The 27533-nt window shown below is 43.3% G+C and overlaps 1 protein-coding gene across 1 annotated transcript in view; it reads left to right on the top strand.

The window, feature by feature from the left end:
* The window catches only part of NPY5R (neuropeptide Y receptor Y5), a 230510-nt gene extending 215217 nt beyond the window's left edge, over positions 1-15293 (top strand). Inside the window, exon 3 of the mRNA XM_086963316.1 lies at positions 13854-15293. Within this exon, the coding sequence (XP_086819442.1) occupies positions 13863-15212 (1350 nt within the window). The 5' untranslated portion in view covers positions 13854-13862 and the 3' untranslated portion in view covers positions 15213-15293. The remainder of the gene's footprint in view (positions 1-13853) is intronic.
* The last annotated feature ends 12240 nt before the right edge of the window (positions 15294-27533 follow it).

The raw sequence follows: 27533 nt of genomic DNA, 5'->3' as shown, positions 1-27533 counted from the left end.
AGAATCATTCCAAATCCCATTCAAAATGGGGTTGAGAATGGGTGCCAAGGATTTGTATTGCTTGGCAGGCCAGGGATCAAGAGGAGAGACGGATTTGCATTTTAAAAGTTCTTTAAGGGATTGATCCATGGTAATCTCTTTAAAGTTGGAGAACGTACAATCTGATCCAATTTCACAGACAACTTGCTACTACTAAAAAATTTAATGCTCCTTCTTTTCCTGAATTAGGAGAATATTCCGGTTGGAATAATGCCACTAAATTTTCAATGAGAGAGTTACAAACTCTGTTGTTGAATTCTTCCTTTAACATTTCCAGTTTGAATCCCAACGGCTGGTTGCTCTGTCACAAAAGTGCTGACTCTTGCCAGCATTGTTTTCTGGGTTTAGCAGAAGGCTTTACACAGATCAGGGTGGATCCCCGTTTTTAAAGTGGCCATTCTGTGGCTACCTATTCTGTAGGGAAATTATGTCAGAATTGGCTCAAACATTCTACCTTGGCATCAGTTAAACTACATTTGTCTAAGCTGACTGACGATGTTGATCTGAATGATTTTATTAAGGGCCCGGCTAATGGAAAATCTAAAAGATGGATATATGCTATTTACAACGAAGTCTGGAAAACATCCCAGATTGAGGCTGCTACCCGCATTAGGGCTATAGATCAAGCCAATTTAGAAAAACTGCTAGCGGTTGTAGATAATAGCATAAACACGATCTCTCCCCGCATTTACACATTAGACAATATTGTATCATCTGTTGTTGATATTGTGCAAGTGTCTGTTCTGTACCATGGTCCAAATCAGTTGCGTTCTATTATGCAGTTTGCATGGACACTTCAGACCTTAAAGGCAGGAAAAGTGCCCTGGCATTGCATGAATACATCGTCCTTGTTTGCCCCGTTTAATTTAACCGACAAACAGTGTTTACTGTTGATGAAAGATACATCTTTTTCTATGTTACACATTGAAAGGTTGGAACCTTTACCATTTTCTGTGGCAGAAGCCAATACTGCAACATGGCTTATGCACGGTTTAATAACTCTCCCGTTTCCTCTGTTCAAGTTCGAGGGGTGTATGAAGTACTTTGCCATTGGTAGATATGAGTCTCTTGGTAGTGCTTATCTTCCATTTACCTATAGATGCCTTAGGGAGGGAAAAGAAGTTTATTTGAATGGTGAAGATTGCACTGAAACATCAGATCACTCGTTTATGTGTAGACATATCCAATTACACAGCTCCTGTAATCAGAATGAACCGAATCTGGTCTCTATTTTGAAAGGTACACCTGTGCCTGCTATCGTACCCACATTCACATTACTGGCAAACAGGAGTTATTTACTTTTAAATAAGGAAGATTGTTGTGGGTCAGTAGCGGGAATTGCATATGTTGTCACCGACAGTGAAAGGGTGGTTTGCTGTAAGAATGTAATGTATCCTCCTCTGCATGGGAGACTTGATGTTTCCATCTGTCCTAAGATTCCGACCTTGAAAGCAGAGTTCAACAAGATGAGTCGCATAAGAGCTCTTTTGTCCCAAAAAGAAGTTGTCCTCACATCTGCTCGTGAAACATTCGTCCTTCACGTGGCTAACACCCGCACAGAAGTGCATGCTTTATTGAATACTGATTTGCCCTTGCATTTCGGTGAGTTAATTCACACTATCTTCAATGCATCCTCCACAACTGGGCTGGCTCACTTTTTTAAAGTTGTTAGCAGTGGCCTTGTGACTTCTTTTCAAACTATATTTGGTGTGTTTCCAGCATTCTTCCTTTCTATTTTTCCAGCCTGTTTGGTGGATTTCCCTTACTGTTGGCTCTGGCTGCTGGCATGCTTTTACTGTCTTGCTTGTTTCAAAATGTATGCACATCCTGTATTACAAGGAGAGCTGTCTCGGCTGGGGCTGCAGCGCGCCCGAATGCTTGAGTACTATGGAGCGCTGCCTGTTGCTAGATGAGTGCAGCTTATGGTTTATCGTTACGATTTTCCTACTTTACATGCGTCCAGCCTGTCTTTTATTGCCTGAGTTGCGACTTCGAATGGGCCCTGGATTTGTGTCTCTGCAATACGGTGTCTCCTGATGCGGATTATAATCAATTTATGAGCCCCTTAATTGCTCATAAATATCTTTGTTCTGATGGAGGGATTATGGCCTTTGCAGCGATACATGGAGTACTGGGTCGTTGGAATGTGTTAGCAGCAGCGCAGGAATTCTTGGCACGCAGCTTCATTGAAAACCCACCGAGTTGTCCTCTGATTGTGCGAGAGGCTCCGATAATTGAGGAACATGTATGTTCTTTCTCTTTGTTAAATTGGATGGCCGAATTATTTTTGGATGAGAACAGTGACTTCCTGTTGGAGGCTGTTGCTGCATATTTTGCATATTTATTGTTAGGATGAGATATATCTTTTGCCTCTCTTCCATGACCGACGCCACTTATTGGACATCAGATTTTTTTTAACTTTTTCATCAATTTTTTTTTGGCCCAGACCTATTGATTTCATCATGTCCGATAGCTAAATTTTATTGATGAATTGAACTATTGACAGACTATGAGATTTTTGCTTCTAAATTTTTTATCTCTATCGTTCTAGGAACACATTGGAGACTTATGTTCAGACTTTTGCTCTTGAACTCTGCATTCCTAAATTTGCCCCTTATCTTATCTTATCTTATCTTATCCGTGCTTGGATCAAGGGAGGGTGTCATGGAGATAGGCTTTGCCTTCACACTGTGTTAAGTTAGCATGAGCTTATTAACAGTTTAAACACCATCTTTCCTTTCTGCTGCTTCTGCACACGGCACATATTGTTATTAGAGCTTCGAGCTTAGTAGACGACTTTGCTTCACACGTGAATAATATGTTTTTCCTATAGTATCAGCTTTGTTTGGTAAGCTATGTCTGTACAGTGAGTGCCGAGGCCTTCAAGGTTATTTCAACACAGTGGTTGTTGTTCGGTCTGATCAGCGCACGTCCTAGACATAACACATTTGCAGCTGTGGCCAACTCTGGCTTTTTGCGAGTTTAATAATGCACTGCGCAGAGCATGCAAAGACACTTGATGAATATTCGCATGCAGAGAGCTGGACCAGAGGTTTGGGGCTGCCCTTCTAAAACCCAAATAGACCTTCTTTACATATAATATAATATACAAGCAAGGGAGGGTCAGACTTAGGTGTAATTTAGCCTTCTGCCCTTTAGCATTTTAACATGCTTTCTCTCTTTGTATTTTATGGAATAGTAACTATGCTGATAACCTTGCTGCTTTTAATATGTTTGCTTGTATTAGCTAAGATACTGCGCCTGAGAACACGGCATTAGAAATAAATATTTTAAACTTTTGTGTGTCTTCATTTACTCCTCGTTCTGGACTGGTATGTTAGTATAACGAAAGAGTGTTCATGTGTTCCACGTGACCTGAGGTGTTCTAAGTTCATGTTCTGGTTTGTCTAATCATTGGGGGATGTATAAGAACCAATGAGACACTGATTGCTAGACTGGTAGGGGATTTTGGATATTAAGGTGAGTTTTGGCACACCCTAATTCACTGAGGTTCCAAGTCTCTATGCACAGTTCTGTGTAGGAACAGATTCCCTGCGATAAGCTTTTAAAAGTATATGAACTGAAGAAATCCCGAACTTCACAAAACCTTCAATGGGGAAAAATAGCTTTGCACACCCCTATTGTCAACTGATTTTGAAGCAGGTGTAAGGAGACCATGTGTGAAGATCTGCTCACCTTCTGAACCAGAGTCTAGATATGTTATAGAATATCAGGATGATGATCTTGCAAAGGGTTTTATTTGTCATTCAAATCCTCTCTTCTCATTTGTGTACCAAAGAAGGGAGATGAGCAGCCTATGGATACTGATCCATAAAAAATATAACACCATAAGAATAAAAGACTGATATCCGGTTGCTTTGCAATGGGAAATTCCTAGACTAGGCAGGGGCGGCTCCTCCATAATGGCGGATGAGAGCCGCCCCCCTGATAAAAGATAAAAAAATAGAATCATAATAAAAGCATTTTATTATAATTTTATTTTTGCCTGAACAGTGGCGTAGCTAGCCCTATGGCACTCGTAGCGGTCCCTGCCTTTTCTACCCCATGTCTATCCCATTAAAGAGCAGGGGGTGCTGGCAGGATTCAGCACCGTTTGCCGCCCCTTGACAGCGCAATTTTAAGTGGGAGAGAGATTGCCATCCTAGATGGCAGGTAGGAGCGGGAGGAGGCCACCTCCCTCAAACCTCCTGCCGCCCGGGGTGGACCGCCGCCCACTTCTCGCCCACTATGCCACTGTGCTTGTCTGACAGCTGACGATGCACATCTTCAGTAGGGAGGGCCTGGCAATGCTGTGTGACAATCATGGCAGGGAGAGGGGTGCTGGGCACTTTTAATTGCGCATTTCAGATTGGCTGACCATCTTAGGCCAGCCAAACAGACATGTGCACTTAGGTTTCTCAATCCAAGCTGTGTTGGAGAAACACCAAAGGGTTCCCAGGCACTGTCTGGTCGGCAAACCAGGCCTCTCAGACTAATCTCAGGGCTTCTCTCATGCTGGGAATACTATTACCATGATGAGACAAGAGCCTGAATGGGCATCTGGGAGGCTGTGTAGGAGCAGCTGGAGTCGAGGATCAGGAGAGAAGAGAGAGGAGCAAGGCGGCGGCTATCAGAGCAGCAGGCTAGTGAAATTTTCAAATAATTTAAATTATGTCTTCTATTTTGATTGCTTTCCTTCCCCCAACCCACCACTAAGCAAAGTGAGCAGCCGCCATTGAGATCAATTTGACAATTAAGGCAGAATCTGAACATTGCTAGGTATGAGGGCTGCTTATCTCATCAATATCAGAAAAGGTGACAGTGAAACTGCTTTCTGCGATAGTGTTTGAATTACTTGTAAAGCCTTCTGGTCAGTAAACATTCCTATATTTCATTAGTGCTGCTTTTGATATATCACTGATAAATTTCTCTCTGCTTATCTGGATGTATTTTTCTCTTATTACCTGAACAATTAATTCACAACATACATGTTGTAATAGTCATCCAACACTTATAATACATTATCATCCAAAGCAGGTATTCAATTATATGCATACTTTAAACATGTTGTTCCTGGTGCATCATGTGTTGCTGGGGCAAATTCATCAAGGAGCTTTAGGAGCCATTCGTTCACACGTATACAGGCACAATATGTCCTCAAACTTTTTACTACTATTACTTTTAGTAAAAAGACATATGTCAATTCAAGTCATTATCTGCAGGGAGCCAGACATAGTGTCCATAATTTGGCTATTAGGGAGGGATGAGGTTACCCCTACCAACTTAATAAACACAATCTGGTTAGGTCCGAACAGAGTTGTAGGATTTCTGCTCAACCCCTAAAAGCAATGGCACAAGCAGCAGTGGATTCTCTAATGGAATACATGCACATTTCAAACAGTATCAAATGACTTTGTAGTCAATAAAGAAACTGAATGGATTTCCAAACTAATTTGGAAATTATTAGAAATGGGATTTCTGGTTGGCTGAGGCTTGCGCCAAAGCCAGGAAGAAACCACCACTCTAGTCAGGGCTAGGGAGTTACACGCCAAGATAACCCCTGCTCACCCCCTTGGTAGCTTGGCACGAGCAGTCAGGCTTATCACGGAGGCAATGTGTAAAGCGTTTGCGCAACACACACACACAGCAGCAACACACTAGATACACCACAAAAAGGAACTCCACACAAGGTTACATAAAAAAATAGCCTTTGTATTACCTTAAAGACATTAGATCATAATCACACAATTACCCGGTGCCAACTGGCATTCGGCAGTATTTACAGGAGATTATATACACATGGCAGGGCCTCGTGGGCCACCGTCAGAATCAGCACTTAATAAAAATAGCACTTCTAGAACATAGAATATTAATAGCACAAAATAACAATTGTAGGACACAACCAGTAACCACTGGTACAAGGTAGGAACACACTACGCAATACTAATCACCTTAGGCATAGATCATGCAGGTAAACATAAACTCACTAGTATACTATACTAGGCAAAACAACCTCCTAATCATAAAAACACATTTAGAGATATCACATGCATAAAGGCATTGCACATTACTCATAGCTCACATTAGGCATTAGGTAATTACCAACATGAACACAAATCACCAAACATCTTGCGCCAAAATCACATTAGATCCTGGCCAACTGGCCATCCAGGGAGGCTCAAATACCCAATGTCCAGAATGTCTGGGCTGGCTGCACAGGCAGCAGGCGTAGAGTGTGCCAAAGGGTCAGGCCTAAACGATGCAGCTACCCACTACTTGCTGGGCAGTTGTAAGATCACCAAGATGTGCACAGCCTAAACGTTGCAGCTGCCCACTAACTGCTGGGCAGCTGTGAGGTAGGAATGCTGCATGGACTCTCTGTAGCCCTTAGGTCAAAAAGGTGCCCCTCTTGGAGCCCTCTAGGCTCTGGAAACAGCTGGGGCTTCGTTGGAGCCCTCAGGCTCTAAGAATGATGGGGCCACACAGGGCTTTACAAAGAATATGCCCCCGAAGTAAATATGCCCCACGCCCCTCACGGGGACTCTAGGACCACTGGTGGCCAGAAGGGAAAAGAACTTGCCCCTAATAGAGCCACGCACAAGCTCTAATAATAAACAAATATGCCCATTGTTGCAGCAGCTCGTAAATGCGGCGCCGCTGTGAGCCTAAAGTCCGAATGGCCACAACTGTGCTGGTGAACTCAGCTCGGGGGACTCTAAGGTGGGGAAAGAAATGGGTCTCCCAACGTTGGAGCGGTCCACTGCCCTGCGGGACCGCTCAAGAGAAATAGGGACCGGCTGGAGGGGGGTAGCATCCCACTCACCTGAGTCTCCCTTGTGGTCTCCACGGAAACCTACAGTCTCCTCTGGATGCCAGGCAGGGCTCTCTCAACTCCTGGGAGCCCATGGCAGACCCACTGACTTTCTTCCTTGGCTGGCCTCTCCACACGGTGGGACTCTCTCAGCAGAATCTCCGCTGGCCACGCCGCACTTCCTTTCTCCTTCCGTCGGGTGATGCTGTGGGCATGGGGCTTCCCTCAGGAAGTGGAAGTCCCGCCGCACGTCAGGCCTCGCCCTGCCTGACTTCCATTTTCGCCCCGGGCCGCGGCGGGGATCTCTTTCTCGGGGCAAAAACAAGGGGTAGGCTCCCTCTAGAGTAACAATAAACAGCAGGGTGGGCCCCCCCTGTAATTACGGCAAAGTCGCGGGGTAGGGACCCGTGCAAAATGCAAAGTCCCTGGCGGGGTGGGCACCCGCTAGGGACATTCCAAAAGCAGCACTAGGTTTTCTAGACACTAGAAGATCCTCCTCGAATGGACTAACAGGACAGCCTCAGTCCCCAACCTGGTGTTCCCAAAAGAAACCATCCAGGTTCTGAGACTGGGTTTCAGGAACCTGGGAACTCTCAGTCCCACACTCACTCCTAATCCACTGAGGCAGGACATGAGCCCCTACACCCCTCTTGCTACATTGGGACCTAGCTGGGCTACTCTGAACCTCTTCCACCACTCTGGGCTGGAAGATACCTGAACCACTACTTTTGGCATCACTCATCAATGCCTCTTTAGAAATTCTGCAGAAACAACAGTTGATGGACAGAATTCAGAACAATGTCATACATTCACCCCAGTACAGAGATCTGGGCCTAAATCAATCGTTTTTTTGCACTCCACACCACTCCAGTTCAGACATGGCCATATGCAAATCAGCCTTGACCCTGTGCCTCATGGGAACAGTCCAGCCCAAACTGCCAAGCCATGTCATCCCTGGACCGGAATCAAGCATCCTAGGACCGGTTTCTGGCTATCAGCCGTCATCAGCCAGGATAGCTTGACTCCAGTTGTGTGGAGAGCACGGGACTCACATCTGAGCATACCCTTCCCACTCGGGGTGACAAATGCAAAAACAACAGTTGATGGACAGAATGCAGAACAATGTCATGCATTCACCCCAGTACAGAGATCTGGGCCTAAATCCATCGTTTTTTTGCACTCCACACCACCCCAGTTCAGACATGGCCATATGTAAATCAGCCTTGACCCTGTGCCTCATGGGAACAGTCTCGCCCAAACTGCCAAGCCATGTCTTCCCTGGACTGGAATCAAGCATCCTAGGACTGGTTTCTGGCTATCAGCCGTCATCAGCCAGGATAGCTTGACTCCAGTGATGTTGAGAGCACAGGACTCACGTCTGAGCATACCCTTCCCACTTGGGGTGACAAATGCAAAAACAACAGTTGATGGACAGAATGCAGAACAATGTCATGCATTCACCCCAGTACAGAGATCTGGGCCTAAATCCATCATTTTTTTGCACTCCACACCACCCCAGTTCAGACATGGCAATATGCAAATCAGCCTTGACCCTGTGCCTCATGGGAACAGTCCAGCGCAAACTGCCAAGCCATGTCTTCCCTGGTCCGGAATCAAGCATCCGTCGGGTGATGCCGTAGGCGCGGGGCTTCCCTTGGGAAGCGGAAGTCCCGCCCCACGTCAGACCTTGCCCTGCCTGACTTTCGTTTTCGTCGCAGGCCACGGTGGGGATCTCTTTCTCATGGGCAAAAACGAGGGGTAGGCTCCCTCTAGAGTAACAATAAACAGCGGGGTGGGCACCCGCTGTAATTACGACAAAGTCGCGGGGTAGGCGCCAGCGCAAAAACCAAAGTTCCTGGTGGGGTGGGCACCCGCTAGGGATATTCCAAAAGCAGCACGTGCAGGGTGGGCACCTGCTCTCATGAAGTATGGGGGAATCCCTGCACTGGGGATTCCCTCAGGGGGAGATGCAGCTCAATGCTGCAAGTATAAAAATAGAAGCGCAAAGCGCCAGAGCAAAGTCTCGAGCACCAACCCCAGGACAGGGGAAGTGCTGCTTATCAGGCCCAGAAGCACTCCCAGGGAGGAAAACTCCCCAGCAAGAGATGGAGCGCTTTTCAGAAAATAATGACACAGCGCTTCCTAGGTGCTGGAGAACCAAAGTCCCAGGAAAGTCTGTAGGAAAGTAAGCAGGGGGGGGGCAAAGGCTGGGCCCAGGGGCCAGGTCACAGGGCCCTCCAGGCAGGGAGGTAGTCCCCAGTGGCGGTACCTCCTGGTGCCTAGCAGCAGCAGGCCCCACTCACGACATGATCCAGAGAACCCTTTGTATGGGTTCACAGACCCTTTTTATACACATTTTCCTTTATCTGGAGTTGTAGGGCAAGGGGAGTACCAGTGACAACTGGTTCTTGAGCACTTTGTTGTGCTCAGCCCCTCTCCCCATTCACAGGACAGGCTAGGGACATCAGACGCACCACAGGGGGCAGAACCAGCATTTTGGAGGGAAGGCACAGCCCTATTCAGGTCCCAGGTGCACTCCTCCCTGCCATCAACATACAGATCTCCCCATTCACCACCGGGCAGACCCATCCTGACTCCTGGAGCCAGGCATACCAGCCAGCTCCAGCCAATCACAAGCCAGACAGTAAATTCACATTCACTGCACAGACATGCCAACTTCTAGAAGTGGCACTTCCACACTAGCCATATTAAATCTGAGCACACCGTTGCGCAGTATTTAATATCACGAGTTTGCACATACCATACTTGCCCCTGCACTCCCCTCACATCAGGAACTACCATGGACATATATATCCTATAGGAGGGCAGGCCAATCTCACCACACGCACTCAGACTGCGCACGCACATTACACTGGGACACAGGGTTAAATTGCGCAGAAGCCAAAAACAACTAGTATCAGGTCACATTTAAAAGCAAAAAGTTTAGGGGTGAACCTGCCAAAAGGGCCAAGTCCACCAGAAATCTGAAGAAAAATAATGAGCAAAAAGACACCAAAACAATCAAGTTAAATAAATGGAATCGAAGATAAGAAATGTTAAAGTTTTGAGTCAAAAAACACCAACAAACTACAAGGGGCCAGTGAAAAGCCAAGGTTCCTAGTTGACCGAATGTCAGCTTGTATCGGGGGAGAGGAGTTGCCTTACAAGAATTAGTAACTAATTATTGATTTATGCATGTTTCGATCCTCCCACATTTTCCAAGCCATCTCAATGTTGGTGTACTCACTCCCTTTACCTGTGAGCAGATTTTTCTCACATCTCATATTACACCATATAGCTTTGTGAGTATTCATTCATATTTTCGGATGTGAAACTCCTAAAGCAGCAGGTGATGGGTGAAAAATGAGTTTGGTGTAAAAGCAGGATCTTTGAAACCCCGCAGGGCAGGGCACAGGAAGTGCACCCAGAAGGCCCGAAGCAGGGAGAAAAGGGGGATTCCAATAAGGGAGGTGTGAAAAGAGTAAAGGAATGTCACAATGGTTTAGAACAGGGACGTGAGGGGCATGGCTACTGGAAAAGAACGTTGGCAAACAGACGTGAGGCTGGGGAGAAAGTGAAGTGTCAGGGAAATGGAGTGCGATTGGTTGGGAAAGGTTTCTATGAAGAATGTGGGGAGTTTATTCCTTGCTAGGGAAGTGCAAAGTCATGCCATTATCTGCCAACATTTGTGGGAAATTATGCACAATTGATTTGCAAGAAAGAGGGTGTGGTAAGTTGCATTAACTTTTCATATACAGGCATACCTTATCTATACTACTATTATAAAGAGAGAACTGTGTCCTTTGAGCCAGGTAAACTCGAAAAGTACACCACCAATCGCAACACACAATACATTGTTGGAAAGGGGGGGTCCAATAGAAGGACATAGGCTATAAAAAAATTAAAAAATAAACGTTTAAAAAAAATAAACAATAAAAAAAAAGTAGTCCCTAAGAAGTAGCGCCGGCCGTGTGCGCTAACAACGTGGACGTGCGTGCTGACATCATCTAGCGTGGGGAGAAGCGGCGAAGTCGGGCTGATAGATGAAGGCATAGATAAATGTGGCATAGAATCCGGGTGAGTAAAGCTGCATTTAAGTTGCACCTTTCTGTGCCGAACAGTGTCTGTCTGAAAATACTGGGATATATTCAGTGAGGTCATAAAGTGAAGAATGTTCTTTTGCTGTTGCAGCTGCTGGGTACCCTCCACACGCTCGCATTTTGCTTTAATGGTTATATTTGCTTTCATTCTCTGACCGCAGTGCGCTGTCTGCTTAGTGTTACTGCTGACACGCTGTATGTTTGCCTTACTTAAGGGAGGGTTGCAGGGCTTGACATGGTTGGTGAACTGTGTAAGACACTTGGAAGCATAACTCGGGTTCCAGTAAACGGACCCAGCAGATGCCTTGCTGGAAATGTTCGGAGCTGTTCGGCGTCCTGTGCAGCACAAGTGTCTGTGCGAGGGGAGGGGGCATCTGACGCTGGCTGAATTGTAACTGTACTATCTCATGTGTAATAGGAAGGGGCCAAGCTGAGAGCGGGTTAAGCGTGTTTATGTTTTAAAATTATTTACAGGGCTCTGCGCTGCAGGAAGAACTCATTCTATGACAGGTTTTGCAAATCTGACAACTGCTCCGGCTTTACCGCTGGTGGAGCCCCATGCGAGAATCTCCCCCGCCACCCTCTCACTCCCCCCTCCCCCGCCTAATGGCGACGTTCTCCGCGGATTCCCTCAGTAACACCCTCCAGCAGTGCGCATAATCTCTCCATATAGCCCCTCTATCACATGCATTTTATTTATTTTATATTACTATGAATACCACTGTAGGGCATCAGAGCACTTTACATCACACCAACAGATTATAAAGAGACAATGAACCATACCTGTGTAAATCAGTCTACATGTAATGTTACATAAAACAAAGAGGATTAAAAGGTGTTGGAAACACGTCATCCACCTTAGTAGGTAGTACATTTTCAGAGTGTTTGGTTTGGAGAAGCGCAAACTCAGGATTTAAAACGTGCCACAGTGGTTGGGTTTACTAATAAGAATGTAGTTCTCCCAAAGTAACCTTTTTGGCAACATTAGGATAATGAAAAACATAACACTCCAGCCTACACCATGATGATTGTTTGCAGCTCTTTGGTGGCAGTTCATAGGTCGCTGTCATATATCAGGATTGTAACTTATGAAGTGCAACAACAAAAGGATCTCTGTGATGAAAGCAGTAACCCACTGAGCTAACCACATAAAATAAAGTTCTGTGATCTACATGGTGTACGTTCTTTGCAGTAGGCATGTTAACCCTCGGCATTCCTTTATGATGAGTCAAAACTGTCAATAGGTAAAACTCAATCTCTCTCCAGCACGAACATTAATCATCAGAGTTAGCTTGACATGTTTATTGTTTCCTGAAAATTGCTGGACACACAAGGAACTCTGCAGCCGGTGCTTTTAAACCCATAAGGTTTTTCTAAACACAGCACCCCCACTCGTGGTCAGGGCCAGGAGCAGCTGCACTGGTCGCATCGCATAAAAGCCGGACCTGCTAATGACTCATTTCATACCACAACAGCAAGCATTCTAATCAGAGATACACGGTTCTTACTCCCTCATCTCTTTATCACATGTTCTCCCCGTCCAAATATTTTGGACCTTAAGCGCTGGGAGGAGGCGGAACGTGTGCGGCTGAGTGAAGCGCTGGGAGGAGGCGGAACGTGTGCGGCTGAGTGAAGCGCGGGGAGGAGCTGTGAACTGTGTGCGGATGATTGGGGGCCATGAAGGTGGCGGTAAGGCAGATTGGGGGCCCTGAAGGTGGCGGTTGCACTGCGGGGGACCCCCGGACAACGTCGGGACGGGCTGCGGCCCTGAAGCAGCCTTTTGCTCCCGGACAACGTCGGGACGGGCTGCTAGTATAAATAAAAGTCATATGAGATACTGACAAGAGACTATTTTGAGCAGAAAATGCCTTTCAAGAGAAATGTTCTGCTTGAGCCCATTGCCCCCAAGCAAAACCTAACACGAAATTGCCGGATTTTTGACTTTGTAAATTTAAAGTATTCAATACTTGAAAAATTCTCACATTTCCCATGCGTAATTACAATTTCATCTGAGCATTCTTACCTCTGTCCACATGTGAGAAATAAACCAAGATCACAATGTAATAATGTTATTGCGTTAGCTTTATTGGCATCAAAAAACACAGTTTCATTTTAACTTGAACAACAAAGAAATCCATCTGATAAATATATAAACAAGCACTTGCCCAATATTTTAAAGTCGGTATTCTGAAATTGATTAAAAAATGGGCCTGTTCTTGAGTTGAAATACGGAGTACTCAATTTAAGTTTGGATTTTTACTGGTGAACTAGTGTTCATCTTAAATGAATAAAAAATAACAATGCAGGATTAATTCCAGGAATCTTAACTGATAACATTAGGATGTGTGAACATGTATACACATAGATATAGTTTAAAAACATGTAAAATATTCCCGTTTGGTGTATCTTCCAGCTGTGCTAAGATTAAGGGCAATCGTGAGAACAGGAATGCTTCCATAGGATGAATAGTGGTCACCATTGGAAAGGAAGTGATCACCCACAAGTTCATAACTTTCCCAATGATGTTACCTCCCAATTCTCACACAGAAATCTACTCCAAAAAGGTTGGAAACAAATTAAATGTTAGATATTTTTGTTATTTAAGTTATGGCTCACCTGATTATTGGCTAACATGATCAACCTGATTGACCATTGAATTAATAAAAAATAGATTTTCAAAAGGGGAATTGTTTGTGCACTTGTTCCATAGTTAGTGTAGATACTTGCACATGACTGTTGGTAATGTGTGTGTCCGGCAGAGCGTAGGAAGCCATGCTTTTTTTAAAGAAATGTTATACCGTGACGTGAACAGCAACAGTACACAGTTGGTATTGATTATGATTAATTGTGAGCGATAGTCTCCTATGCCCATTAATGATCTTCACATTTCTTCTTTTAAACAGGACACAAATATGGATTCTGAGCGCAAGGACGATGACAACAGAACAAATAACAAAGAGGACAATAACACAGCAACTTCAACAAGCTCAAGCTTCCCTTCTTGGGACGACTACAACAGCAGTGTGGATGACATAAGATACTTCATCATCGGCTTGTACACCTTTGTCAGTCTTCTCGGCTTCATGGGAAATCTTCTCATCCTTTTTGCTCTGTTTCGGAAGCGCAAACAGAAAACGATCATAAACTTTCTCATTGGAAACCTGGCCTTTTCTGACATTCTCGTTGTGCTATTCTGTTCCCCTTTCACACTGACATATGTCCTACTGGATCAGTGGATCTTTGGTGAAATCCTGTGCCATGTGGTCCCTTTCTTGCAATGTGTTTCTGTTCTGATTTCTACTCTCATGTTAATGTCCATTGCCATGGTTCGATATTACATGATCAAGCACCCCCTGTCTACTACCCTCACGGCAAACCACGGATACTTCTTAATAGCCACGGTCTGGACTCTGGGCTTCACAATTTGCTCTCCGTTGCCAGTCTTTCACAAGATGATCGACCTGAGCGAGACAATTAATTTGGAGCCATTAAAGGACAGGTATTTGTGCATTGAGTCTTGGCCTTCTGGGTCCTACAGAATTGCCTTCACCATGTCATTGTTGATTGTGCAGTACATTTTGCCTTTGGTCTGCCTGACCGTTAGCCACACCAGCGTATGCAGGAGCATAAGCTCTAGGATGCCAAGCAGAGACAACAGGTGTGAAGAAAATGAGATGATTAACTTAACCCTTCAACAGCCAAAGAACAACCAGCCACAAATGGAGATGTCCAGCAGCCACAGCAGGTGGAGTTACACTTTTGTAAGGAAACACAGAAGAAGGTATAGTAAAAAATCTGCAAGCGTGGTCCCGGCCAATGCAAGGCGCCATCAAGAGAGTCATTATGGCGAGGTCCCTGAAACGTCAACTACAGATAGAAGCCAGGCAATGCCCTCCAGTGTCTTCTTACCTGGAGTTCCAATATGCTTTGATATGAAACCAGAAGAAAACTGCGAGTTGCAAAACATGATTTCTGTGTCCAAGTCCATCACGCGCATCAAGAAGAGATCGCGGAGAGTTTTCTGCAGGCTGACAGTGCTGATCTTGGTTTTCGCGATCAGCTGGATGCCACTTTATCTTTTCCACCTTGTGACTGATTTTAATGCCAACCTCATTTCCAATCGACATTTTAAATTAGTGTTCTGTATCTGCCATCTGCTGGGCATGATGTCCTGCTGTCTGAATCCCATCCTGTATGGGTTCCTGAACAACGGAATCAAAGCTGACTTAATGTCCCTAGTTCAGTGTTTCCACATCTCATAACCTGGAGTGCACAGCAAGGGACTAGTTCACGAACAATGCCCACTTTCTTTATATATTGTAAATCCCTTTTCACTTGATCCAACAAAAAACCCTTTAAAGCTACGTCTGTAAGAATAGATGCACTGTAGAGCCCTTTGTGTGAGAGGTCTACTCTTTCCGAGCACTGCTATACTACTGCTAACAGGATTGTCAAGTAATCCATTGCCCTTTATTATTACCTTATGAACATACGTGTAGATTATTTTCCAAACAACTCTGTTCATTTTGTTACTTTAAATTTGATTTTTTTTTCTTTACAGATTACCAAAATTAAAACAGTCTGACCAGAAAATACACATTGGTGCACCGATGATATTTCAATTTGTGCCCAAGAGCAATCCCGTAGGCGAATAAAAAAAAATTACAAAGAATGAAAAATATTCAAAGAAGTCAGGAAAACCGGTCGCTATTGACAGGTTTTCTACATCAGTATAACAGAAGCCGCCCCATTTGTTTAGAGATTCACGGCATAATAAATATGAATGAAGCAGGCTGCCTAGAAAAGATTTCTGATGGCATTCATAAAACACTCAAGTTCAGCAGATGCATCTCCTCCCGATGAAAGCCCTCATTTTTGCATTTGTCTGGCTACGACCTTGCTTGGCATATCCATTTCTAATTTTACCTGAAAATGTCCAAATATACCTCTGCATTTTGCTATACAGTTATAGTACGAAATCATCCAAGAATGATTTCCGCACAACCCGACCAGAATCCAAAAATACATTTAAATGGAGGCTGCTCTTCACGCGACCCCGCAGAGCAAGGAGCCTAAAATACAGGGCGTCTGCACGCCTGAGAAATGGATGTGCCAGAACTGCTTAAATGAAGACGTCTGTCTGCAAGCACCGCCTTCCTTCAAGTGCTGCGGGCTTTACCAGCACGCCATCTTGAGCAGAAGGGTTCGGGCGCACTGACAGCTCTGTAACTTAAACTAGGGATGACAGCGACACATCACCTCCCCAGTGGAATACTAAACACTGAGCGACGGGTGATGGGAGAGTTGCTCGTCTTCTTGCAGTCGTTTTCTCTGCAGTCTTCACGAGTCAACAGCCATCCTCTTGCAGTTGCGTAACAACAAATGTAATGTGCAAGCTCGTCATTTGTGTTGCGTGACTGCTGCAGCAACTAAACAACCCACGACTGTCAATTATGATTACAAGGGCCCTGGTAGACATGGAGTGTAATTTCAACGAGCGCGTTTGCCACACAATAGCATTAGAACTGCAGGGGGTTCTGTGATACCAGGGGTAGTGACAGGTAAGTGCTGAGCGCTCCGGACGGAAGCCATGAAGATGACACAAAGATAACAATACTGTTTGTGTGCGCACAGGCCTTTGAATGAAAGCCAAGGGCAACGCGCCTTAGCATAAGAATACGGACTGTAGCAATCTGAATATCCCCACAAGCTTTAAGAGTCCTTTTTGGTTACCGAAGGACAATGATCGCTCTAAATAAATGTTTGCAAAGCACTGAGTTGAAGCAGATTATAAGTAATGTGAAAGCGCCGCATTTCTTATGTTAGCAACACACGGACTTTTTGGCTGCAAAAAGTATCCCAGAAAGGGGAAAGACGTGATGACGTTGGTACAGTGACCCTGATGTCCTTGCGATAGTCATGCAATTCTGCATCTCGAAATTACTGAAAACACTGGTAACATTAACGCTCGGACTGGAATAATATATTGATACACGCAATGCCCTTGGAAGGAAGGCCACAGTTTTCATTACAAGTACCAGGGCCTCTTGGTAAGTGATATTACACACCCAGTCACTTATCAGTCCGCAGTGTGCACTCTTTACTGAGTACAGGATTACCACATTCTTCACCTCAATGGTGGATACTGCTGATAGAGGGCGGGCTCACTTGCTCAACATACTCACCTGGGCCCATAGATCTAAATATACATTAAACAGACAAACGTACACTCAATCAAAAGGGATTTTACCATTCAGGATCTATACCGTTTTGTCTCACCAATCCAAGTCACCGTTACCTATAGACCTAAAGGATCAATGGAGTTAGCAAGAAAATAGGTAGAAAAATATAATTTAGTATTTCATAAATAACCACAAACTCGGGTAAAGTTTAAGTTCTTTTATCTAAGAAAATATCTTTGGAAAGTTTTGAAACCATGAACAAAATTGATTTCTTATTCTATTTAGCGCGATGCAGATTTAAAACATGAACATATGCAAATAATTTGGAGAGAAAATATTATCAGACATTTAGACAAAGGGTAGGTAGAGAAAAGGGAAAACAATATAATGACACACCCACACTTTATAGTTACCTGGAATGGTGTGGTGACCAACCCTGGCCACGGGTTGAGTCAAAGAATAAGAATTCCAAAGTACAGGTGTCAGCGAGAAGGAACAAGTGCAAGCCAGAATCAGAATCGGAACAGGTTACGGACCAAATTGGATCAGGACAGGACCACCACAGGCTAAGACCAGCACCACAGCTAAAGTTCAAAACGCCAGCGTTGTAAACTCTCTCTGCAGCTAACAGTCGATCCCCGATTGGGTCATCAATCTCCTTCCCATAACCCTGATTGGGTTATCGAATCTTCTGACAGAATGCTCCGCCAGCAACTCTGCTCCTGATCACCTATTGAGTGCGTTGGGTCAGTGACAGGTCAGCTATTCAGACAAGTCGTACAAACTAACTGGCTAAGCCTACCCTAGTTATACTATTTTTCAGGTCAGTGTACCACCCCCACATGTTGCAAATGTGTGAATCCCACAATTGTATTGGACAAAGAACGAGGAGTAATCTTCACACCATATTAAGATGAGGTAACTTGTCAATCATACATCTATAATGTTACCCTTCGGTAACTTTATCTTCCCATGTACTTTTATTCCGCCCGGTAGTGAAATGTAACAATAAGATATAAACAACATTTTATTCAATTCAGCTTCCTCCAGCAGGGTAAAGAGTTCCCTCTTCTCATAGTTCTTGCCATCCATGTCTGATTGGCTTGAGTTCAAGGCTACAGCTTCAGTGGCTCAGGACTTTTGTCACACAGGCTCAGTTTCTCCAAAGATGGAGTTCAGCAGAGTATTTAGGCCCATATATCGTTGCATGTAAAAATAGAAAAGAAATCGTTTTGTAGACACAGAATAAATGTATGCACTGTATACCACTTCTTTCTACTCTATTCCCATTATTTTATTTTAACTATTGCATTAGATATTAAGCGAAAACAAACATCTTAACAAAAACAGCGATGCAAGCTTCTAGCATGTTAGGACACATAACAGCCATCTTAGTTCTACTGCGCAGAAGCAAAGTATTCCCACCAAGCATGTCACATGAGCATGACAGACACATGCGCAGTAGAAAATCCCGTGTAGCAGCAGCCATTTTAATGCAAGCGGATTATAGTTAGTAAAAGCACACTGTCAAGCTTCCCTAGATGCCTAATATGTCGTGTAATGAAACATTAATAAGACATAACATGTTAGTTAGTACATTAATATTATTTTCGAAAGGGTTGAGTAAGAGCAAGTCACTTTACGTGTGAAACCTTGCTCAATCACTGCTATAGTACCAAGTGCTTTTGTCCTTTGTTAAGGTGTGAAATTTTGTCATGCTGATTTTTTATCGACACAAATTCCAATAGTTCTAGCAAAAAAAAAAAGTGGGGAAAAACCTTATGGGTGTGTGAATGTCCTCACAATTTGCTATCTCATTCTGGTTCACTTTGTACTCGCATCTATACTCTCGCAGGTATCCACCCTAATCCCATTCTTAGTTAATGCGTTAATTTGACAAGCTAAATCCAAAGCCAATATTGCAACTGTTTAAATACTGCCTTTTTCTATTATCTGTTATTGACGATGGGAAAGTCTATGTTCGAAACAATGGGAAAGTTTAATTGCGGAAAGGACTAAAATAAGGAGGTGCATAAGTCCTGTTTAAAGTTTGTGGTGTGCATGAGATAAAAGATCATACATTCAGAATTTATAATATTGATTAGTTCTTCACAGGGATGGATCTAATTCATAAATAGCCCGCTAAAAGAAAAACATTTTTTACGCTGTAAGTAGCCGTAGCCCATTTAGAGCCAAGGAAACCTTACTTCATCCTCGTGCACACTGAAGCGTGCTTCACCAACCCGAATAATGTATTAGGTCGCAAGGCAGCTCTGCATCACATTGCACTCAGTTTTCAATGAGGCAGAAACGTGTATGTTCTACCTTTGTATGCCCTGTCCTTTAAAAGCCAAGGCTCACAATACCACAGATAATTGGCCCATTGTGAATAGGGCATCAGGGGCAGCACACAAGTGCTTCTTACTCCCATTGCCGGTAGCCTGGGCACACAGACGATTAGATGCTAGAAACTGACAGCTTGTATACTGTGATTTATTACCATCTGCCATCAGCGGGTGATTTGAATGTTATGCTGTGTAACAGGAGGAGGTTTGCAATGTGTTTGTGCATAACCTTGATAGTCACAAAGAAGGGGAGCACCACTTTGGCACCCCCAACCCTTTGCTACTTGCATGGGTTTGGAATGTATGCACTGTGATTATCAATGGTGACCTGTAACACACATTTAGTCATTGCTAAGTGGTACTTAGGAGGCAAGTAAGATTATGGATTAAGAACAGGGGTAATGGGATACAGCAGTAGGCTTTTCTTCAGAGAAATAGGAGTTAAGTATTTAAGTAGAACCAAAGCAACATTCAAGTGAAGGAACCAATCAGTTATGTCTCGAAACCAGTTTAGTAAAAGAAGCAAGGCTTTATGATTAAAACAAGATCAAGGCAAAAATCAGATTTGGGAATTTGAAAAGGTGAAATTTTGAAGGCAAATGTAAAAAAACAAACCCACTCATAGGAACAGTGCTAAAAGTCATTGTTAGTACATGTGTCATTCCAAAAGTGGTCCCACAAAGCTACTGTTGCGCCAAAGATGAAAACAAAAACATGTAACCAGCAACCTTTCTACCTCATAGAGCACAGGAGGACATGGGAGGAGCAGTCTCAGTTTCCTTTCAGATTGCTATACTCAAACGCTTTCAATCCTTCTGGGTGTCCTGCAAGACTCCAGTCTAACAGAACAGGTGGAGAAAAAACTTTTTACTCCAGACTTTTGTGATAACCAAGTGTCCCAGTTTTGCAGATAGTTGTTAGTTTTCTCCAGGTCACCCCTAAAGTTAACAATGTCGCCTGACTGTGATATTACATGTTCGTCGCTCATTCCTGTATGACCAGTGAGTCTGTACTTGATGTATGTTTACCAACTAGAGACCTATAGTTGAACATCATTTAATATTTTTTCTTTGTCTATGTATTGTGTGTGTCTCTCTTCTCCTTTCAGCATTCTAGGTTGAACCAACGGGGATACCTATCACAAGGGCAACAAGAGACAAACTTGTTGGCTGTCTCTTTTTGATTACCATAGGACCTAGATACCTTCTCCTCTTTCTTCTCTCGACAGACACTACTTGTGTCTTATTAGGAACAGTAACCCCACTTTTGGATTGATATCATTTTGTGGAGCACGGGTACTGGAACTTCATCAGCTATTAGTTCCACCCCTCACTTCCTCATTTGACACGCCTAAAGCTCTCAGACAACCAGGAGTGGATTCTGGTGTCTAGTGTCCAGGCCACAATCCGGCATTGTGAAGCATGCTCAAACACTGACTCCAGCTAGGGTCCCTGCACAGTTAGCAGTGTCTATTAGTCTGCCATTGCACTTGCTATATGTCCATCTTGAGGCATTTATCTCCCTGAGGCTAAAATAGGCCAGCTGCTGTTTCTTCGAGTGTTAATTCCAGAGATGATTACAGGTGCGGACTAAGTCTACTTCCAGGTATACACAGCAACATATTGTTACTCTTCTGTTGTTCTGCAGGTTCAGCTGTGTTCATAGAAGGTGATGTCAGATTTCCTTGTATGCAGCACTACCCAGTGATAGGTGACAATTCTGGATTGAATCACAAGACAATTTGTATACCAAAACAACCTATATTGCCAGTATTTTGTGTTGCTCTCTGATGAATAAGTGCATTAATGATTTCTAGAGGGGGAGAGGTCTTTTAAAGTGGCAGAACCCTTGTGCCAATGTGTAGAGCTAGGAAGTCCCTCACACAAGTGTTATATTACAATGAGGAAGAAGACTGTAATTAACTCTTAACTGCTCCCATGCCTGCAAAACAAGTGTATTGTCTTCTCCCAGGAAAGGATTTGCTTTTCATAACTCATGAAATCTAGGCTGTGTCACTGAAGAGGAGAGAGCTGAGAGCCTAATTATGACTTTGTCTGTCTTGGAGCAGGTCACCATGAGAGCGACTTGCTCCAAGAACACCAAAGTCGAACGCCAGATTACAAGTTGTTTTGTGGTCTGGTGGTAGGCGGCATGCCGGTCCCGTGGAGGTGCAGTACAAAGGCTCATAAGTGAGCTTTAGAACTGCACCGCCATGGGACCACCAATGCACGTTCCTGCACAGCACACCGGGAAGAAACAGGGGTGCATGCACACAGGGGGGTAAAACATGTGCCCCCTTGCATGCACCCCCATGCACAGGGGCAAAAGGGGCCCCCTTTGTTTCCTCACCACCAGCAGTTTCATGGTGTGAGAACCGCCATGAGACTGTTAGGGGTGAGGAAACTCGTAATATGTGTGACTGTGTTGCAACAGCACCACCAAGCAAATTGCAGCCTCAAGATTGCCATGCCAATGCCAGGGATTGCGGATCCCTGGGGATTGCATTTGTCCCATGGATGTCGGAACACCGTACTTGTAATACGACAGTTGGACCACTGGTGCAGAGGTCCCTGACCGCCACCGCACTTCCACCATGATTTTGGAGGTCCTTTGGACCTTCAAACCCGTAATTAAGCCCTTAGTCCATACTGATTTAACTACTGTCAAGACTTACAGACAGGGAAAGCAAACTTTAAATGACTGATTGATTACTTTGCATCTTATAAAGCACAAACAAATATCTTGAGGCATCTTGGCGCAAAAAACAGAGAACAATAAGACCGCATTAGCAGCTAGTGAACAGCCAGATTTTTGGAAGCTTACAAAAGCTCAGGAGCGAGGAAGCAGATTCCATTTCCAACTGAAGTTGTTTCCAGCTCCGTGCAGTACAGAGCATGAAGCTCCTTCCTCCCCAGGAAGAGAGTTTGTGAGATAGCACCACCAGATTCATGGCTGCACTCGACCTAGGAGTCCTGTCGGGGACATCGCTCCTGAGTTTTTCTCTAAGAAAAGTGGGGCCTAACCCCTGAAGGGCTTTGTACGTGATGTAGAAAGCTTTAAACAGCATCCTCTGGTGTACAGGAAGGCAATGAAAACACACCAAGGCCTCAGAGGCCGACTCAGTTCTTGGAATTTTTATCTGTATCCTGGCTGATGAGCATTGAAGAATTTGGAGTTTCTTCAGTGGAGCTTTAGGTGAATCGACATAAAGTTCATTACAAAAGTCCACCCTGGACATTAAAAAGGCCAGAGCAACCATTTTCAGCAAGTGAGCTGGAAGAAACTGCGATGTTTTCCTGATCATGAGAAGCATGAAGAAGAAAGTAGAAACAATCTTATTGATCTGATATTTATAGGTGAGCTTATCGTCTTGTAGGATTCCAATATGTTTCACCTTTTAGTCCAGAGCCAGAAGCAAACTCAGTACTTCCAGCCACCAAGAGGGATCCAATAATGAGGTTTTACTCCCAAACAGGATTACTCGTTTTTTTGAGCGGCATAGCTTAAAACAATTGCCAACCATGCCACAATAGAACCTTTCTTCTAGAGGGAGACAACAATTTGCCTGCCATCAGCGTATGACACAAGCTCCAGTCCAAAGGATTTCACAAGGGCAACCAATAATGTTACTTCGATATTAAAGTGCGCTGGACATACCGATGAGCCCTGGGGTACCCCGCATGGCAGAGAAAAAGATCTGGCTGTAAAATCATCTAGGGAAACCATCTGAACTCTATCAGTCAGAAAAGATCTAAAAAAAATTGCAGAGCTATGCCACCAATGTCCTGGTCTTCTGGCCAGTCAATCAGCAGCTCATGATTGACTGTATCGAAGGCCACCAACCGATCAAGTAAAATGAGGGCAGCATTGCCTCCACCACCACCAACTGTGGCTCTAATCATCTCAGTGGCTGCAATAAGAGCATGATTCTGTAGAGTGTCCTTTACGGACGGAACCCATATTGAGAATCATCCAGAAGATGGTTATTGTCTAGAAACGATGATAGTTCATAGTTCATAGTTCATCTCTTTCTCAATCAGTTTTGCTGGAAAAGCAGCCTATATATAGGTCTATAACTGTTTGGATCCAAGGTGTCCATACTAGGTTTCTTAATTAAAGGCAGAATAAATGCAGTTTTCAAGCTTTAGGAAAGCTGTCAGTCTAAAACATAGCATTGAAAATAGACGTAAGTTGTACAGCCTTTAAGTCTGGTGACTGCTGCAATATTTTAAGGGGGCAGGGATCAAGGGTTGAGTCTGATTTAGTAGAGTGCACAAGCTGCTTGACTTGCTGTTTGAGGAGAGGATTAAACTCCGAAAAGGAAGCCTTGCTGTTATCTCAATCGTGCCACCAGATATTAGAGTATTGGAGAAAAATGTATTAAAAGCAGTCTCTACTTTGTCTAGAATAAATGAAGTCAAAGAGTTTCAGAAATCCTGACTGCCACCTTTCATGCTTTTAGCAGCAGGAGAAGAGAGATTAGTAACAGCTTGAAAAACAGAACCTTAGAAGAGCAGATAGCTGATTCAAGAAAGTTAATGAAATACTCAAAGTTTTTTTATAATCCGCCAATATAATTTTGTATTTATCCTTGTTGTAATTATCATAGTTTATTTTCCAAATCTGTTCTTGTTTATGGCAAGCTCTTTGGCTGTTTAGCAGGTTTACTTCTTCATGGGGGCCTCATTTTGACTGGAGTCATCACACTGGTGGCATTAGTCAGCCAGGAGGTGTATTTAGATACCATCACGTCCAGTTCTTCCTACACGGTTGGCTGAGAATTGCTCAGAACCCAATTGAGCTCCAGAGCATTGATCCAGTGCCACACCAGAGAAACAATATGACAGCTTTGAGGGTAACCACCTTGTGATCAGACCAGTTAACTGGCAATATTGCCGGATTTGCAAAGGAAGTACAGTTGCTAAATATGCCATATCAGGTATGTCCCAATCAATGGGTGGAACCTAACACCCATTGCTCCAGACTAAATCTAGACATCAAGTCGGTAAACAGCGTTTACCACACATGCGAGACAATGCATGCCATTTAGTTACAGCGCATACCATTACAACGCAAGTCGGAACGAAGACTTGCGATGTACGGGGAAGAAGATGTTAGATTTAAAATCCAACACCTTCCCTACTCTTGCACAGACTGGCTTTGGAATAGTAAATTATACTATTCCAACATCCAGCGCTCCCTACAGCAAGTCGTTGTTCCGACTTGTGTTGTAAAGGTATGTGATGTAACAACGCGGTCGTTGTAATGACTGTGTTGTAATGGCATGCGTTGTAATCGCATGTGGGCTAAAGTGCCATATTCCATCAAGTCCAGCAGTGCTTCAGTAGGAGAGTTGATGCGATTTTCTAAATGAAAATTTAGATCTCCCATCACTGTACATTCGGATGTCAGTAGGGAAGATTCAAAGGGCTGGCTAATAGCATCAAAGAAGTGAATTTTAGGGCCAGGTGGTCTATACAGCAGAAGTCCATTAATTGAGTGGTCTTGGTGGGCTCTAATTTAAAGAGCAGCCCTTCAAACTTTGGGGCAGAGGTAAATTTAGCATGAAAATCAATAGGGTATATGACTGCAAGTCCCTCTTGCTTTTTATCCTTTTTATCCTCTGTATCAAGCCTGTGCATCATATAGCCTGGTGGAACAACTGCAGTCATCTCCAGTCCAGAAAACCAATCCTCCCAGGTTTCTCTCACAAATGTGATGTCTTGCTGATGTGTATTAATTAACTTGGCCACTTCAACATGATGTTTGACTAGGACCCTGGCAATTATCAATAAACATTTGCATTGAATTGGAGCCTCAAATCACAGAGCAAGCCCAACCACCCTGAGCCAGTAGGAATGGATGCTAACCGCTCTAATCACCTTTGCAGCCTATTTAGCAAATGTCTACGTTTGCCAATCAATTCGATTTTTATTAAAGTTTATAAAGTTGCACAGATAAAGAATATATATTTCCTAAGTGGATGTATAATTCACAGGTAGAATTGCACCTTAGGAAAAGCTATATTGGCTGATGCAGCATGAAGGCATTTGAGTCCTGCTACTTCTTAGATATGCTCATCCAAATATTAGGAATATCTTTGTATAATATGTTCCTAGACATTGGAGACTTCCACGTCAGTGACCTAACACAGGCCCTGCACCCCCGCGTGTTACAAAAATGCAAAGATTTTTTTTTATACAATGCACTGGTTCAGGTTTCATCACAAAATTATTTACGGAGTGGCCCAGTATGCATAACCATGGCCAGTTAGCGTCACAACAAACAATGGTTCTGTTGGATTTTTTCTTTGATTTTTTTATTGTAAAAACAAGATTTTTCCCTTAGGGTAATTTGTATTCTGTTAAATACAACCAACATTCAAATTCATCACCCATTCAACTTTTGAAAAACACTCTTCAACCTGTAGTGAAACACTTGCAAAGGAAAAATTATGTACCAAATAAATTATATCAAAAACAGACTGTTTATTATAAAGTTAAAAGGACATTCCACTGAATGTACAATAAATATACATATACATAAAAAAATTGTTTTTTTTAAAACGGAACATTAGAATTCATACAATTGCACAGGAGAAATAGCAAACAAAGACAATCAACTCTGTCTTATGGTTGTTAATCTAGAAACCTTTGGTACAACATAGAGTTGGGTTTGATTCCCTGTCCCCCTCAATAATGTTGACCACTCCAAATTTAAACTTGTATCAAAGCGTCAACGCGTTTCGGTGGTATTGAATGATTACAACCACCTTCTTCAGGACAATACACATTAACTTCTCCTTTTTGTCAGCATCACCTAATACGGAAATAAAACATTCTTTTATCCAATGCAAGGTGGACAACTTTATTAAAAAAAGTATATTTTAAATACTCATTTACAATGTTCTTGATCACATTCTAGACAAGAGTTGTAATATTCTAGCAGGTTTGGTCAACCTCGCTCCCATTACTGCATGTTTATATACAGAACAGGAAAATTTATCTAATGGGTTTCTCTGTTCTGTTAGAGAAGCGCCCCTTGTATTGCATGGCATTCTAGTTAATTTCGAGGGAAACCCACAAAGTGTCTCTCAATGATGCCGGCCTACATTATCAACAATATTCAATTTTTTTTGTCCCTTTCCCACATGAGTTGAAACAATTCCTCGAACCCTTCTTTTTACATTTGCAATTGTTTCACAACGTTCTACTACAATCGTGTCCGCATTCATACCATTCTTATATTACTCAGCCATTCCTCTTATGCATTCGAAAGGATGGCAACTCACCTGTGCATTCGCACATAGGTGAGGTTCCTTATTCAATTGTTCACTCGTTTGGATTTTTCGAGTTCACTGTTACACTGTAAGTTGCAGGACAATCTATGTATTAATAGTCAGAAGGCTTTTCAATATACATTCAGCCATTCAGTTATATGTCAGCTCGATAATGACTCTTGATTATTCGAGATCACTGTTACACTGTAAGTTGTAAGACAATCTATGTATTAATAGTCAGAAGGCTTTTCAATATACATTCAGCCATTCAGTTGTGTCAACTCGATAATGACTCTTGGATACCTATTTAGATACTGGTTTATGTAGGGGACTGGTTGTTGCCTTAATATAGTTCCCCCAATTGTGTAGAATAGAATCTGGAGATACCCTATTTATACAAAGTGGTAACCATTAGTCTCCGAAATTTGAACTTCTTCGCCAATATTATTATTTTTCGCAGTCATAAGTTTTTAAATACCTGATTGTACGATTTCTATATGTATCTATATATGCCGCCCAATTGACCTTCTCACGTATCTGCTATGTTGCACACTCCTTGTTCTAGGAAAGTGGATAATATAAAAAAATACAAAAATCATTATTATTCTATTGTTAGGAGATTTTGTTCTACTATCTATACACTAGATTTTAGCATGCGTGTTCTCACCTGATCTGTTCCCAAGCCGATGCAGTGCATTCGGTTCTCGATCCCGGGTATTGAACGCTTGTGGCTGTGGATACTTCAAATAGGGAGAGATAAAGTGAAAGTTTTTTTTA

This window comes from Lissotriton vulgaris, chromosome 3_1 (genome assembly GCF_964263255.1).
Source record: "Lissotriton vulgaris chromosome 3_1, aLisVul1.2, whole genome shotgun sequence".
In the NCBI taxonomy this organism is placed as follows: domain Eukaryota; kingdom Metazoa; phylum Chordata; class Amphibia; order Caudata; family Salamandridae; genus Lissotriton; species Lissotriton vulgaris.
The sequence above is the reverse complement of the archived record's forward strand: the minus strand, read 5'-3'. Positions and strand labels throughout refer to the sequence as shown.